This window comes from Varanus komodoensis, unplaced genomic scaffold (genome assembly GCF_004798865.1).
Source record: "Varanus komodoensis strain SLA01 unplaced genomic scaffold, ASM479886v1 scaffold5, whole genome shotgun sequence".
NCBI classification, from domain to species: Eukaryota; Metazoa; Chordata; class Lepidosauria; order Squamata; family Varanidae; genus Varanus; species Varanus komodoensis.
The window spans coordinates 23,152,230-23,169,395 of record NW_025336087.1 but is presented as its reverse complement, the minus strand read 5'-3'; the positions used below and the strand labels follow the sequence as shown (position 1 = coordinate 23,169,395).

General features: G+C 42.5%; 2 protein-coding genes across 2 annotated transcripts in view; one reads left to right on the top strand and one right to left on the bottom strand.

Moving 5' to 3' along the window:
- Positions 1-3,759, top strand: part of LIX1 (limb and CNS expressed 1) — a 53,310-nt gene extending 49,551 nt beyond the window's left edge. Inside the window, exons 5-6 of the mRNA XM_044445738.1 lie at positions 1,467-1,544; positions 3,325-3,759. Of these exons, the coding sequence (XP_044301673.1) occupies positions 1,467-1,544; positions 3,325-3,609 (363 nt within the window). The 3' untranslated portion in view covers positions 3,610-3,759. The remainder of the gene's footprint in view (positions 1-1,466; positions 1,545-3,324) is intronic.
- Positions 3,760-3,854: 95 nt separating this feature from the next.
- LOC123031174 (2'-5'-oligoadenylate synthase 1-like) lies at positions 3,855-15,515 on the bottom strand. The gene is made up of 8 exons (XM_044445737.1): positions 14,461-15,515; positions 11,954-12,140; positions 10,956-11,146; positions 9,569-9,729; positions 9,356-9,480; positions 8,964-9,156; positions 8,389-8,598; positions 3,855-7,304 (listed from the first exon to the last, which is right to left on the bottom strand). Exons 1-8 carry the CDS (start codon positions 14,623-14,625, stop codon positions 7,148-7,150), a joined length of 1,389 nt encoding a protein of 462 aa, XP_044301672.1. The 5' UTR covers positions 14,626-15,515; the 3' UTR covers positions 3,855-7,147.
- Between the last annotated feature and the right edge of the window lie 1,651 nt (positions 15,516-17,166).

Below are 17,166 nucleotides of genomic sequence, written 5' to 3'. Positions count from 1 at the left end.
TTGCTTCTTCTCAGGACAAATTTTCTCCACCATTTTCATCACGCAGTCTTTAATAAATTCACCCTCAGTAAAAGGTTTGCAGTGCTTGGCAATCAGCGTTGCCACCTCGTAGCTCGCCTTTGTGGCATTTTCATTTGACTCACGGGCTCCTGTGAAAAAGCACTGCTGTGCCGTTAAAGCAGCTTCCAGTTCCTTGCATTTTTTGCCGCATTCGTTCCCAATTAGCTTGTTGTAGTTAGTGTGTTTCGTCTGGTAGTGCCTCTTGATATTGAATTCCTTGAAAACAGCCACAGTCTCTTGGCAAATTAGGCAGACACAGTTGTTTTGTATTTCAGTGAAAAATACTCCAATTTCCACTTGTCCTGGAAGCGATGGCCCTCGCTGTCAACTTTCCTTTTTTTAGTTACAGTCGCCATTTTAGAAATGGGCACACAAGCCTTGTGTCACAAGGGTCACGCGGCAAGAGTGCTGACTCAGGCCTACTGCCATCTTCTGGTGAAATATAACCACCAGCCTTGAGGGAGCAGGAGGCAGCAGGGGACAGCTGCAGGAACCGCTGTGCAGTGAAGGGAAAAACGCCGGCCGGCAGGGATGAGTGACAGGCTGAGACGGTGGGGAGAAGCGGCTGCAGGCCACTCGAAATTTGAAAACGGGCCGCAATTGGCCCCTGGGCCAGACTTTGGACATGCCTGACCTAGATGCTCAAGCCCAGGTGTTCATCTTGATGCAAGAGGGCTTACTGGGTAGCTGGAATTCCCTCCATGAGCTCAGCATTTGCATGAACATGAGTACAAAACTCTCCTGCAGCCCCTGCCTTCTCAGGCTTCCTGACTGCTCCGAGAGCTGAGGTTGTGCGTAAGCAACTGCAAATAGAGCTTCCATTCAGACTTTGCATTTCAATTCAGCAAAGTCTGGATGGTGGGGGGAGGGCAGCTCAGTGAATCCTGATTTGCAGGGGGTCAGACTAGCATGCATGGCCTCAACACTTCAAGCCTTTGTTCATTCAGGCACATGCCTCAAGAGGCCTTCAGAAGGAAGTCATATTGAGTCCAGTGTGACTCACTCCCAAGCAAGGCTACATAGGTTTGCAGCCTTAATAGAGCAACGATGCAAAAGACATGGGGGCCAAAATGATACAAGGGTTGGCATGTTGAACTAGGATTTGGGAGATGTGGGTTCTAGTCCCACTTGGCCATGAAGCTCAGTGGTGTAACTTTAAAGTGCAACATTAAAATAAGACAGGAACGGGGTTGCGATTACGCTGTTTTATGTGCAAATCAAAGAATATCTGTGGATTTAGTTTCCCTATAAAACTGTCCTTTTATGTTGCTTCTGCAGGTTGAAATGCATCTTTGATTTAACTGAATTACACAGCAAATTCCTATTTCTTTTTCGTAATGACAGTGCGATTCTACTTTACAACAATTTTGTCAGTAGCCATTGGCTTGTTTGTTTATGTTCTGTAGGAACTGATGATAGTCTTTCAACTACTGCATTGGAATGGAAGCCTCAAAGCTCTGCGTGAAACAAAATGTTCTCGTCAAGTAAGTACTCTTGCAAAAGACAGCATGATGAGTGCATCTACTCTTTCCAACACTCACTCAAAGCAGTGAAATTGTCTACATTTGCAACTATCTGGATCTTTTGGCCTACAAGTCCCATCACCTGCAGAAAGCCTAACCAATGGGAACTCTAGGCCAAAATACCACGAGGACCACAAGTTGTCCATCCAACCTAATATAAGAAAAGGAATACTTGTTACATCTCTACTTAGTCTATTCCTTCTATTGCATATGCACGATCTAGTCTGAATCAACCATTTTGAAGCCCCATGAATGAGCAATATTTAATTTGAACTAAGAATGTCAAAGAAATCCAAAATAGATTCAAATGAGTTCAGCTTTCTATGAATCTGAGCTGCAGATTTCACAGTGGATTTACTTTTTCCAAGTCATATAAAATAGTTGCTTTTAGGAAGGTGAACAAATTTGCACTTGCACAAGCAGAACAATTTGAAATAAAATCCAATTCCATGAATAAGTGGATGATGGAAGGAAAGACACCTAACAATCTGCAAAGCACAAATAGAATGTATCTTATAAAATCCATCAATACCCAGTTTGAACAGATATTTCTGCTCAAACTCCCTGTGTCTCACTGAGTCTAAGGCATTTCCATTAGTTAAGTATGTCCACATATTAATTTTGCCTATTAATGATGGTCTAGGTTAGCATAGGATGCAATGTCATGAAAGTTGCTACTCTGCAAAGGAACTAAATATTAGTGAGCAAGTACAACTTTAGCATTTTTAACTGCAAGATTATACCAGTAGTGTTGTTTCAAATTTTAAAGTCTGCATATTTAATTATATTGTAATTTCATCACTTTTATTTTAACCCTGAAGTATGAGTTAGCCGGTGTTTTTAAAAAATGATCAGCTTTATTCATTCATTCATTCATTCATTCATTTATTAGAACATTTCTATGCCGCCCCTTGCCGAAGCCCCGGGACGGCTTACAACACAAACACAATTTGCAACTTTAAAACTACAGCAAGTAAATAGTAACTAGCTGCAGCTGATAAAGCAGCTTCTGAACTTCGACAGATGACTTTTGACTGTTTCAAGTAACACATGTTTTTGAACAATACACAAAATAGCAGCAAGCGTGCCATTATCTTTCCTTCTGTCTTTCACTGAGTAAAAATGAATCCCCAGGCATATCAATCTCCCACAGTGTGGCTAACTGGGAAGACATGATTCGGAGGTTCATTGGGTCACTCTTCCCGAATTAAATGCAAGTGAGTCAAGGTTGTCTTCAAGGATATCAACGTCTGTGTATCTAGAACTGCAGGTGCCACTAGCTTATGTATAGCCATTATGTAGCTTAGAAACCATCTCATGGCACACTTTGCAATGAACGCAGCACAATTTAACCAAACAGGCAGAATAAAGCTCTGTTGCAGATGATTGCAGAAAGTAGGATGAACACAGGATGGCAAGGATAGCAGGAGGAATGGGGTCACACCAGAGTTATGATGTGAGAGTACTTCAGCTCATTCCTGATGATAAAAGATTTCACTTGAGTAAAGTAGGACTCCTGTGCAACTAGCACTGGTTCAAACAACATTAGTTATGTTCTTTTCGAATTTGCATTTGCACATGTTTCTGCTGGGGCGGATTTCCAAAACCTCCCCTGAAATGTCCATATACATTGGCAAAAATGCAAAACAAAACCCAGCACATTATTTTAGAATGTACTGGATTTCAGAAGGTAATGTCATATTTCATTACTAACTCTTAGTTCTTTTGGTGTGGGAAACAGGAGGTGATTTCCTACTATTCCCAATACAACTTAGACGAAAGGATGAGAAGTCACATGGCTCTGGACTGGCTTATGAAGGAGCAAGAAACCCCAGGCATAATTTCGCAAGAATTACAAGTGGCACTGAGGGAGCTGGAAGAAACTAGAAAAGCTGGACAAGAGCTGCGGTTTTACAAAGAGAAAAAAGAGATATTGGGTTTAGCGTTAAGTCAGCTCTACAGTGATCGTGATGCCACCTCTTCCAATGATGATCGTATGAGTTTAGTCCTAAGTGGTTATCGCTAGGCAAGTTTGCTTGACTGGGTGGTCACATGCTAAGCTTTGATAGTTCAAATGAACATAAAATAACTGTTTCTGTTCTGTTCAGTCGCAAAGTTGTGCCTGACCCTTCATGACCCCATGGGCAACATTCCTCCAGGCTCTCCTCTCTTCCAGCATACCCCGGAGTCCATCCAAGCCCACACCCACAGCCCCAGTGTCCCCATCTAGCCACCTCAACCTCTGCTGTCCCCTTCTCCTTCTGCCTTCAATCATTTCCAGCATCAGGGTCTTCTCCAATGAGTCCTTCCTTCATTAGGTGGCCAAACTATTGGAGTTTCATCTTCAGTATCTGAAGTAACTGTTTACCATAAACATATTATGCAACCTACAAAACAGGAAATCTCAGATTTCCCCAGGGTGAACAGTGTGTGTTCCATGGGCATGGGGAGTCCTTGCATTTCATATGCAAGTTCAGAGGAAGGACGACTCACTTACGCATCCTCTTTCACTGCCATGGGAATTGACTAAAGCTGCCATTACACAATGTGAAATTCTATGTCACCAAGAGATTTTAAAGCATTTCTGATTTTTTAAAAATGTAGCTTAGGTTTACAGCTTCTTTAAAAAGTGCAACAATCATTTAGCAGCTAAGGCATTGTCTTTTTATTATCAAAATAAGGTTGACAGAATGGTTTACTACATTAGTTTAATCCCATTGTTCATTTCAGAGGTGTATGGGAAGGAGGAAGGAAACACCTGCAATAAGCAAGCATGGACAGGGTATCATTTCCTTTGTTATCCATAGCAGTGATTGAAAGGGCAGAAATATGCCTTTAGACTTAGAGTAGTGAAATCATTGGAATGAAACTATAATGCCAACAATTACCCTTCAGGAAGGTGGACAAGATGGAATTTCTTCGGGAAGAATTGCTTGAATTCTGTTCATTTCAGGACATACCCAACTGTAGGAAAATGTGTATTTTTCCTGTTTTCATGACAAGTAAAATTAAAATGAGATAGGTGAAGCTAGGTTAATTCCAAAATCAAATTGATATTGTAGCAGGAGATTGTTGGTCCTGATGGAATCAAATGCATGGACTGAGCCAATTGCCAATGAAACACAAAGTTCCAGTCACACTTGGAGTAGTCTCACTGAAATCAATGAGTTTTGACTAACTTAAATACCATTTGTGTCAATGGGTCTGCTCTAAGTAGGACTAAGCCTGAGTGCTACTCCGATCCTGATGAACCATTCCCTGGAATGAGCCACTTAACTAAATACAGATATTGCAAATAATTTAGAGATATATCAACAGATCTCAACCTACATTCTTCCCACTCCCGTCTAGCAAATACCTTGTCAGTCTCCGTATACTCAAGTAATACTTCCTCTCTACTTAGGAATGCAAGATTCAGAATTAGAATCAAAACTTGAGTTTGGATTTAAAAACACACATTGTCTATTATCTTTTTATTGGATCACATTCTCATGTTGAATTTGGAAAATAACTGTTAAATAAACTATTCTGAAACTTTTCTAAAAAGATGTGCATTATGAATGTTCTGTTTGCCATAAATGCCCTATTGTGACAGTTTGGTTTTCTCTATGGCCTACTTTAAAGCAAGTAAGGCTTAAATTCACTTTCAGCTGAAACATTATAGAATGGCAGCAGAGAACCAATCTCTCGCACTGCAAAACCAAACCAAACGAACACCCTTTAATAAAAAAAATTGAGTTTTTGACTCTTTGAAATGTAAGGATCTTTGAAAATGACCACTTGAACAATAAATCTGCAAGCATTATATTATGTGTTTTTTTCCTTGACTTTAAATGTTTACAGAAAAATTGAACAGATTTTCATTATTGGAAAAGTGCCTTGGCTATTTGTTGTTGTTGTTTTTAATATAATTTTTGTTTCCTTTTTACAGTCTTTCAACAAAACAAACATCAGCAAAAAAAAAAACCCTGCTGAGAATACAAAAGAACAGTAGAACCAGAAACACATATACAGAAGAAAGGGGTGAGACAAAACAAGAACACACAAAAACCCATGTAGCCACACAGTAATGATCAAAGATGCATTCATCTGGTCTTGAAGGTATTACTGATAACATATGTTCAAAGTTCCTGTTCCATAACACAAATACAGGTTGAGATAGGTTGACCAAATGTCAGAATTAGTGTTGAGACGAAGGAGTTGTTGATGTTTCTCACAGAAGGCCAATGTGAGGTCCTCAGTCCACCGCATGGTTAAGGGAGATGGTTTGTCTTCCCGTCCACAGAGAATGAGTTTCTTAGCCAACATGAGGGCTCGAAGGCCACGTGTGGTGGACAGAGGATAGCTTCCCCCATGTGAAAATGGAATTCAGCAATATATCAACATCTTTAAACAAGAATTGCGTGTTTAGGACAAAGTTGATGTATCTAACAACTTCTGTCCAGGAGGGGGCCACCACTGGCATTTCCAGTGCACTAATGATGCATCTGCTATCTCACATGGCCACCACTTACTAGAAGTTTATAGTTGTTGTTGTTTTTCAAAGCAGGCCCTGTGAAGTCAATATGCCTGAAAGAACAGCATAAAGCAGACTTTCAGGTCAGGGGATATGGATTGTGTAGATGATGTAGCCATTTCTCACTGGTGTGGTTAAATGTGGCATTCTGATTCCCCATGCCACTCTTCTTTGAGTGTCTGCACGTCAAGCTAGTTATATATAGAAACTCGGAGTAAACAAACTGCCATGACAGACTGTAAGGAGTGAACCCCAAAGGCCATTTCAGGGCCAAACTAAATGATCATCTAATCATACAGGAAGTCGCAATCCAGTATAGGTTTATTTGCACCCAAGTAAGCACACACAGCCTTGATTTAGACTGAGACCATTGCACTTGGGAGGAGGGAGAGGGAGAGAGAGAGACCCACACTATGGCTTCTAGGGCCATGTCAGTCCTATAAGGATGGGTTGCTGATGTACTTAACAAACAACAGAGACTTGTGTATGCAAAATATCCATCATGGGCCTTCACAGGTGAATTAACCCATGGTGGCTTGTTGTGAGTGTTTTCATGTGTGAGAGACAGAGAGGGAGGGAGAGAAAAAACTGTCAACTGCTAATGAATATAACTAACTATTCAAAATTAAGCCATCCAAAGTGCTTTGCATTACAGAAAAGATCATTCACAACACTATTTTGTTGCTGGGGAAATCCATGTTTCTGCAAGCTACTATGAGGATTGCAGAAAAGCCTGGAGGGAGCTGAGAAGGCTAGGGGGACACAATTTGTCATCCTTATCTTTCTCCCTCAACTCAGCCCCCAAAGTCCTAGTCTTCAAGTCTGAATAGGAAAGGTGAGACAGTCTATTTATCTCTTTATCTCATTGCCTTCTCCAATTCAAGGGACTCTGCTTCACAGACATTGGTCTTCCAGACAAAGAAGCACTGTACAAAGAAGTTGTGTCTAATGTACTCTTTGTCCCTCTGTTTTCACTCAGTTTTAATGTTGAGGTTTTCCATCGCAGCACCTCAAGGCTGGGTGGCTGAACATGAGAGCATGCTGGCGTTCACCAATCCCTTGTGAAAAGCCATGGCTCTTTTGCCTGCAGGCCATTGAACAGCGGCTTTAGCAGGCTCCGCCTTGCCACATGAGCTACCTCATCCCAGGCATTGCTGTTTTCACACACATTGAAGGTTGGGTTAGCCGGATCCAGAACAAACGGCCTGTGAAAAAGAGGCATCACGCATATCTCAGGAGCTGCTTATGTGGACATCTGCTTACTGTATGTGCAAATGCAACACTGCTTTGCACTGACATGTTTAGTCATGTCCGCCATTCCCCCCCCCCTTCTACTTTCACACAACAAACCAAACACAGTCCATAGTATTGAGCTTTCTTGGCTCATCCATTTGACGTATCCTCCTCCTCCTCACATGACATGGATTTGGTGCTTGGTTGCCTTCCTTACTCCTAATGTGGAGCTTTGGATGGGCTAGGAGCATTTCTGAGGAGCAGAAACTACCAATCCAGCCCTTCTGGAATGGCTTGGCCAAAGGTGAAGCATCCTGATAAAGCTGTAAGCTTGATGATACCCTTGAGAAAAGCTATGATGGTTTAAGCATCCAAAATGGGAATACTGGTAGTCCTAATATATTCTGGGAATGGAAAGTTACACTTAATTGGACACAGGAAATGGAACTATACCATTCTATAAAGAAAAGCTATAATTGACTCAGTTGGCTTTCCAGTATATAATTAATATGGATCACACAGAACAGAGGGGTATTTATTTATTTATTTATTTATTTATTTATTTATTTATTTATTAAAACATTTTTATGCCGCCCCATTCGCCGAAGCCTCGGGGCGGCTTACAACATATAGGCTGTAACAGCCTTCACCAACCTGGTCTCATCCTCCAAATTTATTGGACTATAACCCCCATCATCTTTCCGGTTAGTATAGGGCCTATTGGAGTTGTGTATGACACATCGGGAGGGCAGCAACCGGATGGGGAAGGCTGGTCTATCTAACATTTTACCACAGAGCTATCTTCTGTGAGGAACTGTCTTTTTAATTTATTGCAGATAATTATTTCCCCCAGTTGTCATGCAAGGCATATTCTCTAGTTAATTTGTGGAAGCCTATGAAGAATCTCATGGAAAACAATGCTGGCAACTGACTGCACTTCTCCAAAACTCCTCCTTTTCTTTGGGATGGAAGCTTTTGGGTTCAGCTACAGTTGCCATGTGCATTTACGATGAAGAAATAAAGGAGGCAGTTAAACATGCAATTGGTTTAACTCACCTGGTTTGCTTCAGAAACACCTTTTGGAAAATTGTAAAATTTGGCCTGTAATGTTTGTGCCATATGATGCAGATTTCTTGATATTGAACCAAAAGCTTCAGAACCGCTCTCACCCCCTGTACAAAGCTGAAGAAGATTGGTTTTCCAGCCAGCTCCCACACATAGATAGTGATGAGTTCCACAGTGTAGGAGGAGGGGAGCCTGCGAAACCTAAACACACATGCAGAGCAGACTAAGTTCCATGGAGTGAGCTGCCACAGGAAATGATTAAACGCAAAAGTGATAAATCACATACATGCTAGGAAGCAGCAACAATACTCAGAGTTGGCTTTCCCTTTGATTTCCTACCCATGCGATCCTTATGACGTGTCCAGCAGTATCAAGGAGCATGCCTATGTTGAGATATTGTGTATCACTTTCCCTCTCTCACATATGCTCTCTGCTTTTACAAATGTGGGTGTCCATTTAGATAGAAACATCCACAGAATATGTCATCTGCCGTTGTGCCTTGGGAAAACATGAAGAACTGAAGTTACAAAGGGCAGCTTAGCTATATTTGAATGCTAGCAACCTACTTATTTTCCTCTGTTAGTTCTGCGAAGGACGTTTTGAGCCAGTGTTTCATTAGCCGTATGAGGTCCTTCACCCTCTCTGTTGTTGATGCCTTGACAAATTCAACTTGGTACTTCAGCAGGGCCATTGTGTACAGCTGGATTTTATCATTGTCACTACAGAGGTAGAGCTTGCGGTAAAAGCTTTCCTTTAAACCTGTTAACACCAAGCAAGACATAAGACTAATGACACTGTCTTGTCCTCTGTTATCTTCATATCTCAACTAAAGCCAAATCCAGCAGATTGTGAGCAACTGGAAATAACATTACAGGCTGAACCACAATAAATGTAAAATGCCACAAGTGCTTTTTGTGGGAAGTGGGTTCCCCCTCCCCAAACAACAGGCAGCACTTACCCCCTGATAATGTAGGTCTGAGCATGTCAGAACAAGGCATGATGTCAAATGAGTGGCCATGGCAATCTTTATAACACTTAAAAAAGCACCTCAGGGAAAATTGTGTTTTTTTCTGCATGATTAGCCTAAAAGAAAAAAAGGGGGAAAGAGTAATAGCGGGAAACTTAATTAGTGGCATGAAGTCAATAGTACCAAACAAGTCTGAATTCAAACCTGTTAGTCCATGAAGATTTGATCAGTCTTCTTCCTAACTCTTCTAGTACGCCTGGAGTTTTCCTTTGGCAGTCTTCTAAACTTTCAAAAGCATTGCTAAAGAGAACTATGTCCACATCAGACCACTCTTGTATATCTGTTCCCTTCATATATGAACCACCCTGTGATGCAGAATACGACCAGGAAGTTGGTTAGTGCTTGGTTTGATCCACCGAGACCTAATGTGAAATGGCAGGGAAGGTCCACCCCCATGTCAACAGCGTTCACAGATCAGCTCAGACTCTCTCCACTGCTTTTGTCCACAGGCAAGTGTATCACACGAGCTGAGCTTATAGAGGAAATGAGCTAGCAAGGGCAAGCTATGCCACATGTTCAAGAGGCCTTAACACCACATCCTGACCCCGAGCAGCAGCCAGGACTAGGCTATGGACAGGGAGGATTGAGTCTGTGTCAGCCACATCCCCAGCAGAGAAGTCCTTCACCTGAAACTGGTGAAATTGGAGATGCCTGAACCAGTCCTCCCCCTCAAGAAATAGCTGCTGTGCCTTGCCCCAGTTCTGGGTATCTCCTTCTTATCACACTCAGCAGCACTTGCTCAGTGGCACAGGGAACATATTGAGTGGCAAATAAAAGATTCCAAAGGGAATCCTTATCCCTTGAAGGATCTCCACATCTCACCCATGGGGACCAGCACTGTGTAATGCCTGAGAAAGGTGGTCAGGGTCAGGAAGAATATAGGGCAAGGATGGGCAACTTGTGACTCTCTAAATGTTGTTGGCCTCCAATTCCCACCAGCCCAAGTCACCATAAGTGGATTGTTGAGGGAAGATCTGGGCTGCAGGCCAGCAATAGCTGGAAGGCCACCTATGATCTATCCCTATTTAAGGTGTCATCTGCAGCTCAGACTGAGCAAGGTCTTGCACCCTGTTCATCACCAAACTAGCTGCAGCAAACTACTCACCAATCTAGCTGCAACAGCATGAATGCTCCTTCAAAGTTTGGGGAAGTTGGTCAGATAGCTATCTAGGTCCCGAGTGATTTATCAACAACAAGAACTTGAACATGGCTCAGTAACTTATAGCAGCCAATGGATCATCCAGCAGGGGTGTAATGTGCATTTGTCTAACTATTCCATATAGCATCTCAGCTGCTGTATTCTGATCCAGCTGCAGCTCCCAAAACAAATCCAAAAGCAGCTTCACATAGAGGGCATTATAGTAATCTAATGCGGTTCCACGCACACACCGCATGCAAACAGACACAAATAATTGAGTGGAAAGGGAATGAAACGTGGAATACCAAAATACAGTAAGTGCAACACTTTCTTTAAGGGAATAAGAATGGACTTTTGTGACCACCCATAGGAAGGACATGGCATTATCTGTACCTTGGTAACATACGTTACTGGTAATGGAAACTGTTCTTTGATGAACGCAATAATTCCTTCAACTTCTGATGCACAGGCTATCCTTACAAGTCCTGAAATGGGTCGGAGTTTTGCTTCCACAAACTTTGTTATTTCCATTGCTGTTTTATACTCCAAGAAGTTTTCAGGTTTAAAACCAATGGACATTTGAGCTATAGAAAGAGAAATAAAGCTGCATTTCAGGGGAAAAAGACATTTTCCTGAAAAGGAAGGATGGATAAAATTCTCAGGTTTCATGGCTATTTTACATTGATCCAAAAATGTTTATAGGTCTGCATCGCAACTTAGTAGGTCTGGAAGATCTCTATCCAAATACACCTCTCAGAAGAGGGATGTGAAAGTATTGCATTGTCTGAATATAAGCTGTCCATGTCTGACTGCCAGTTTAGAAACACAAACAGCAGCCATTCCAGCAAGCTGTATAGAGAAAGGAGAAAGGACTGTTCCATCAACCATGCTGAAAAGCTATTTAATTTTTACTTTGGGGGTGGTGTTTTTTAGGGGAGGAGAGGATGTCAAAGTCTCATTGCATGAGTAAACTTAGGATACAGTTCATAGAACCACATAAGGAGCCTGGACAGACCTTGGATAGATGTGAGGGGGACTTCATCTGAAGAATAAAAGCTAAAGCATTGGAAGAGATAGTGAATGATTTCATCATGCTTTGAGGTTCTGATATTCAGTCTGTCTTACAGTCTAGTACTAGAAATACTTCCATACATGCATTTCCTCTAAGTGAGAGAATGGCTGAATGAAGACTCGTGATTCTTTTTCTCTCCGGAGGGCATCACAATAGTCTCACACAGCCATTGGTCTTAGTTTCAGGTAGGAACATTTGGTGAGAACTGGGAGAGGGAGATGTTGATGAGGTACCAACAGTTTCAAAAAATAGGGTTCAAGTCCAGGAGGTCTTTGAGAATATGAGCACCTCAGAGTCAAGCTCCAAACAGAAATGCTACCTCTTTTACTCGCAGTGAAGTGATGCTCTTGTTTCTCATGGTGCTCCCTAGCATGGACTGTTCCAAACTGCCTGGAGCACATTCTACAGGTTGTAGATGTTTGCATGGCCACAAATCTTGTCTCCCTCTTCAGAGTCATATTCCAGCAGCTCCTTTGCCTGTTAGTTGGTGTCATTTCATGATCAGCCTGTTAAAAAGGAAATTGGTAAGAAGAGAGGAGCTTGGTATATATTAAATATGGGGAGCAAGATGAAACTAATAACAAGGGAAAGGAAATGCATGAGACATAATAGCAGTCCTGCCAGACCAAAGGGCTCCCTAGCCCAGTTTCAGTGGAAAGTCTACCAGCAGGATATGAGTCCAGTGGTCTTCTGCTGCTCACCAGCAACTGGTATCCAGAGGCTTGCTGCCTCCAATGCTGGAGGTAACATATAGGCACATTTGTTTAATTCCCTTATACAGTAATCCAAGTTGGCAACATCACTACATCTTGTGGTAGCAAATTCCATCTTATGGGAAGAAGTACCTCTTTTTGTCTGTCCTAATATTCTACCACTCAGGTTTACTGAACAGCACTAGGTTCCTGTGCTATGAAAATGGATGAAAAAACATCTTATTCATTTTTTCTCCATCATGAGTCATTTTATGCACTGCTATCATGTTCTCCATTTCCTGCCCTTTTTCTGGGGCAAAAAGCCCCAAACATTGCAATTTTCCCCACAAGGGATTCCCTCCAGCCCCTCGATCATTTTGATTGCCTTTTTCTGCACCTTTCCCAGTTCTACAGTATCCATTCTGAGGTGCAATGATATTTGGAACACTTTTCCATTCCTTAAAAACATATATCAGAAAAGAAACATCTTTAAAACATATCAGAAAAAAGCAATGCTCTTGGCTCAGCCTCCATGGTGCAGGGAGGGCTGGACCCTGCGGCCCAAGCCCAGGCTCTGTAGCCAGTGGACCTGCAAATGACCACCTAGAGAGCAACAGGTGCAAGAAGAAACCCATTTCATCCCTGTAGTCACTGTTCTGCTACAATCTAAGCAAGATTAAAATACAAAATTTTACATGCTTGGAGTCCATCACATGCTTCTTGAAATCGGGTATGGGCAACAGCTTGTTGTCCTATCATACTTGAAGCAGCTGAAAGGTGGATTGGTGGATTGTGAGGAGAGGAGAGGAGAGCCAGCTATGTCCCTCCCACCTGAGATAACACTTGAGGCCTCTGAAGGGGGGCTCAGTGAGTCCATTGATCCCAGGGCTGCTGCACATCACCACTGGCCCAGGCACAGAACTGTGGATGGATTTGTTTCCTGGGCAGGGACTTTCCTGCTTGCCTCATGGAAGCCCCTGCATGGCATTGCAAGCAGGTCAAGGGACGGAAATGGAGTGGGGTGATGCAGGGCTTCACTGCAGAATCTGTGCTTCAGCTGGTAGCAAGTAGCCATGTCCCATTGGGCTCGAATGGGCCTTCCATCTAAGGCGAGTAGAGGCCTTGAAAGATTTTCAATGGTTAGTTGTAACTGCTGTAACAAGAAACATTCATAGGTGGGAGCTGCAAGTGACCCCAAGGGACATCTAGTGACCAGTCTGAGCATTTACATAAGGCCAAAACTGGAAATATTCCTTCTGAATATGAATTCAATTGAGTTTTGAAGTTCTCAAATTTTGTCATTGAAATTTCTCTTTGAGGAATACTCAAAAGCAATCATACAAAGAGCTATTCCTTATTTGTTTTCAAAATAATGTCATCACTTTGCCAAAACTGGTAAACATTTACCCTTTAACTAGGGGAATATAAAGTCAATTTTTTCCAAGCACTTTCCAGTTTCCTCAGTTCACTGGGGCTACAATCCTATGGCCTCGTGATGTTGTCTGGGGTGCTCATGGGATAGGTTACAGCTGAGATTCCAAAATTAGAGGGCTCTCCCCTTCACCTTTCTGGCCAGTGTGGCTCTCTCTGCGCTGGCTGGGCTCCAGTGGCAGAAGACCATCTTCAGAGCCCATTAGGAAAGGAGCATCCTGCCAGGGGGTGGAGGAGCAAGGCACCATCACCCTCAAAGGAATCCTCAGCAATACCTTAGTTTCTGCTCCCTGTGAGAAGAAAATCATTTAGATGGCCAGACTTTTAGTTATTTCGGTGAGGGGAGTATGGAAGCGATCCTACCTTCCTTTAGATGCCCACAACCAAACAGCACAGCCCTAGACATGTTTAACTCCCAGCATGCATAGCTAGAACTGCACCCTCAGTGGCCTTATGTCTTTAAAGTGATTATAGTTCCCCCATGGCTGGCCTACCCTGGGAAGCCATGCAGAGATAGCCCTTATTTCAAGGGTAGAAACAAGAAAAGAGGAAATGTTTTAGATAAAGCATTTTGCAAATGATTGCGATACTGGTTTTGGTGGTATACATCTATCTTTCATTCAACACAGGCACAATATGGCCTTTTCAAAAAATTACCCCAGGCTTGAGCAAAGCTAGAGGAAGAAAACACGTTCCATCTTACCTCCTCATGGTGTGCTGGACTCTTTTGAAAAATGTACTTGCTGCAGGTTTCACAAAGAATTCTCCCAAGGTGTTTAGCTTGAGCATGGTACCTCAGAGCTGCACAACTGATGAAGTCCTTGCCACATTTTTCACAATTGTACGATTTGTGTTTTAGACCCCACATCCTTTAAGAACGCAGAACAAGATATTTCCATAAACCCAACAACATTTTGCCACCACCAAGCCTGTTCTTGTATAAAACATTTATACCAGCCTTCCCCAGCCTAAAATCTGGCAGATACACATAGCAACAGTTCAATTCCAAACATCCTCAGCTCCAAACATGATTCCAAACATGTAAATACACTGGTGCTCTATGTGTAATATTCTCATTTTAGAAACTTGGAGCCCATTCAGTTTGTAGTAACATATGAGTGAGGTGACCACTTCTAAATAATTTGACTGAATTACTCCCTGAGCTCTAGTTCCTTTCTGGTTAGTTTTCAACAAGCATGATTTAATGAGGCAATTACACAAGTGAGAATTTTCTGCCATACAGGGCTCTTACCTTGGCCAAGTCATCCTGCCTGCAAGTGTTGTTTGTCTTCGTTTCCCAGTTACACTGTTTTGAGGACAATGCATTTCTACACCACCCCCAGAGGCTTGGAACTGTGGGAAATGTAGTTTCTAGGAGGCTCCAACAATTATTTGTTTTGGGACTTGGTGCTTGTCTTGGCACTGGTAGCACTGGATTCTGAGTCACAAAAACAATGCATTTTTGCATTGTTTGATGTCCTCTCCTTTGATGTTCATTTAGTCATTAACAAATGAAGAGCTTTATGTGAGCTGCTAAACTATGCTTTTTGACATTTGGACTGTTGGCCGAATCTTTTTTTCAAAATAGCATTCTCTGCCACACCTGAAGCCTGATTCAAAGACCATAGTGCTCTCCTCAAACTTTCATAGAGCCATAGAATAGTAGAGTTGGAAGGGGCCATGAAGGCCATCAGGTCCAACCCCCTGCTGTTGCAGGACACCAGTTTACACCATCCCACTCAGATGGCTGTCCAGTTCCTTTCTGAATGTCTCCAGTGTGGGAGAGCCCACCACCTCTCTAGGCAGCTGGTTCCACTGTCGCATTGCTCTGACTGTGAGGAAGCTTTTCCTGATGTCCAGCCTGAATCTAGGTTGTCACAACTTGAACTGATTGTTCCATGTCCTACACTCTGGCATCAGCAAGAAGAGATCTTGACCTTCCTCTTTGTGACAGCCTTTGAGGTACTTATAGAGGGATATTATGTCTCCACTCAGCCTACTCTTCTCAGGGCTGAACATGCCCAGTTCTCTCATTCTCTCCTCATAGGGTAGTGTTTTCAAACCCTGAATCATTTTTGCTGGCCTCCTCTGACCACCCCCACTTTTTTGGCTACTTCCCAGCATCTGCCACCTGAAGTAACCACCTCACTTTGCCTGATGGTAGGGCCAGTCCTATGAGCTCTTTCTCCATCTAACACATATGAAGTTACTTACTCATCAGTGAAGGAGAGCCCTTGTGCATGCTAAAAAGCAGTTTTATTTAATGTCTGTACTACTCAATAGCTGAAGATTTCTAATAAATACAAACAGAACTCAAAATAGAGTTCTGTTAGTTGCTTCTGACTTCACCTTCTGAAGATGATCCTCCAAATAGGAGTGGAACCAGCACAATGCAGAAACACTCATCCCCAACTCAGACAGTCACCCCAGAAGCATACAAAGGTTAATGGTATTGTAAGCACTGAGACCTCCAGGAGTATCCATAGGTCACGCTCCCTTGCCTCTCTCTCACACCAAAGGTTGTCATATAGGGCAATCAAAGTCATATACAACCCCAAACCCAGCCTGATCTACAAATGAAATAGATCCAGATAATCAGACTCATCAAAGAGTGCCTGATTATCAAAGCATGGAACTGCTGAAGATCCTTGCCCAGGAAGGGAACCTTTGCCACCAGCTTAAAATTATTAGGGCCTTCCAGAGAAGGCTTCTTCAAGAATGGCCTCACCACTGCTTCTTTAAGTCAGCAAGGGACCATTCCCTCTCATAAAGACACAATGATTACCTTCTTGGCCCAGTCTGCTAACTTCTCTCTGCTAGCTTTTATAAGCCAAGAAGGGCAAGCGTCCAGTATGGACATGGTTTCATAAATCTGTCCAAATACAGTTGCATTTGTTATTAAACAGAAGGGTCACCCGGTGAGCTTTGGCACTCTAAAAGTACCGAGGATAATATGGAGTCAAATCATTGACCTGTATAGCTCAGTACAGGCTCTGACCGACAGCAGCTCTTCAGAGTTTCACATAGAAATCTTTTGTACAGAAAGCCAGTCTTGCCACTGAGTGGCCCCCTTGTCCCTGAAGTGCTGGGATTATGCTTGGTGATGTCTAGGCTTCAAATTATGCCTTGAACCTAATCCTAGAACCTATTTTCAGTGACCAAGTATAGCCTCTGGCCATGTGAAGTGGAATATTCCTATATCTCCCAATTAGAATACCACAGCAAAGGAGAGACCATACTGGCCCCATGCATTGGCTTGAGAATGAGCAACTGAGGGGAGCTGGATTTCTCTTGTCCTTCCAGAAGAAAAATTCTTATAAGAATTCTGTAACTCCAAACTGGGGGCTGAGATGGCCCTTTTCTTCATTCCACTAGCTCTCTTTTTCTTTTTGTTATGTATTTTACACCA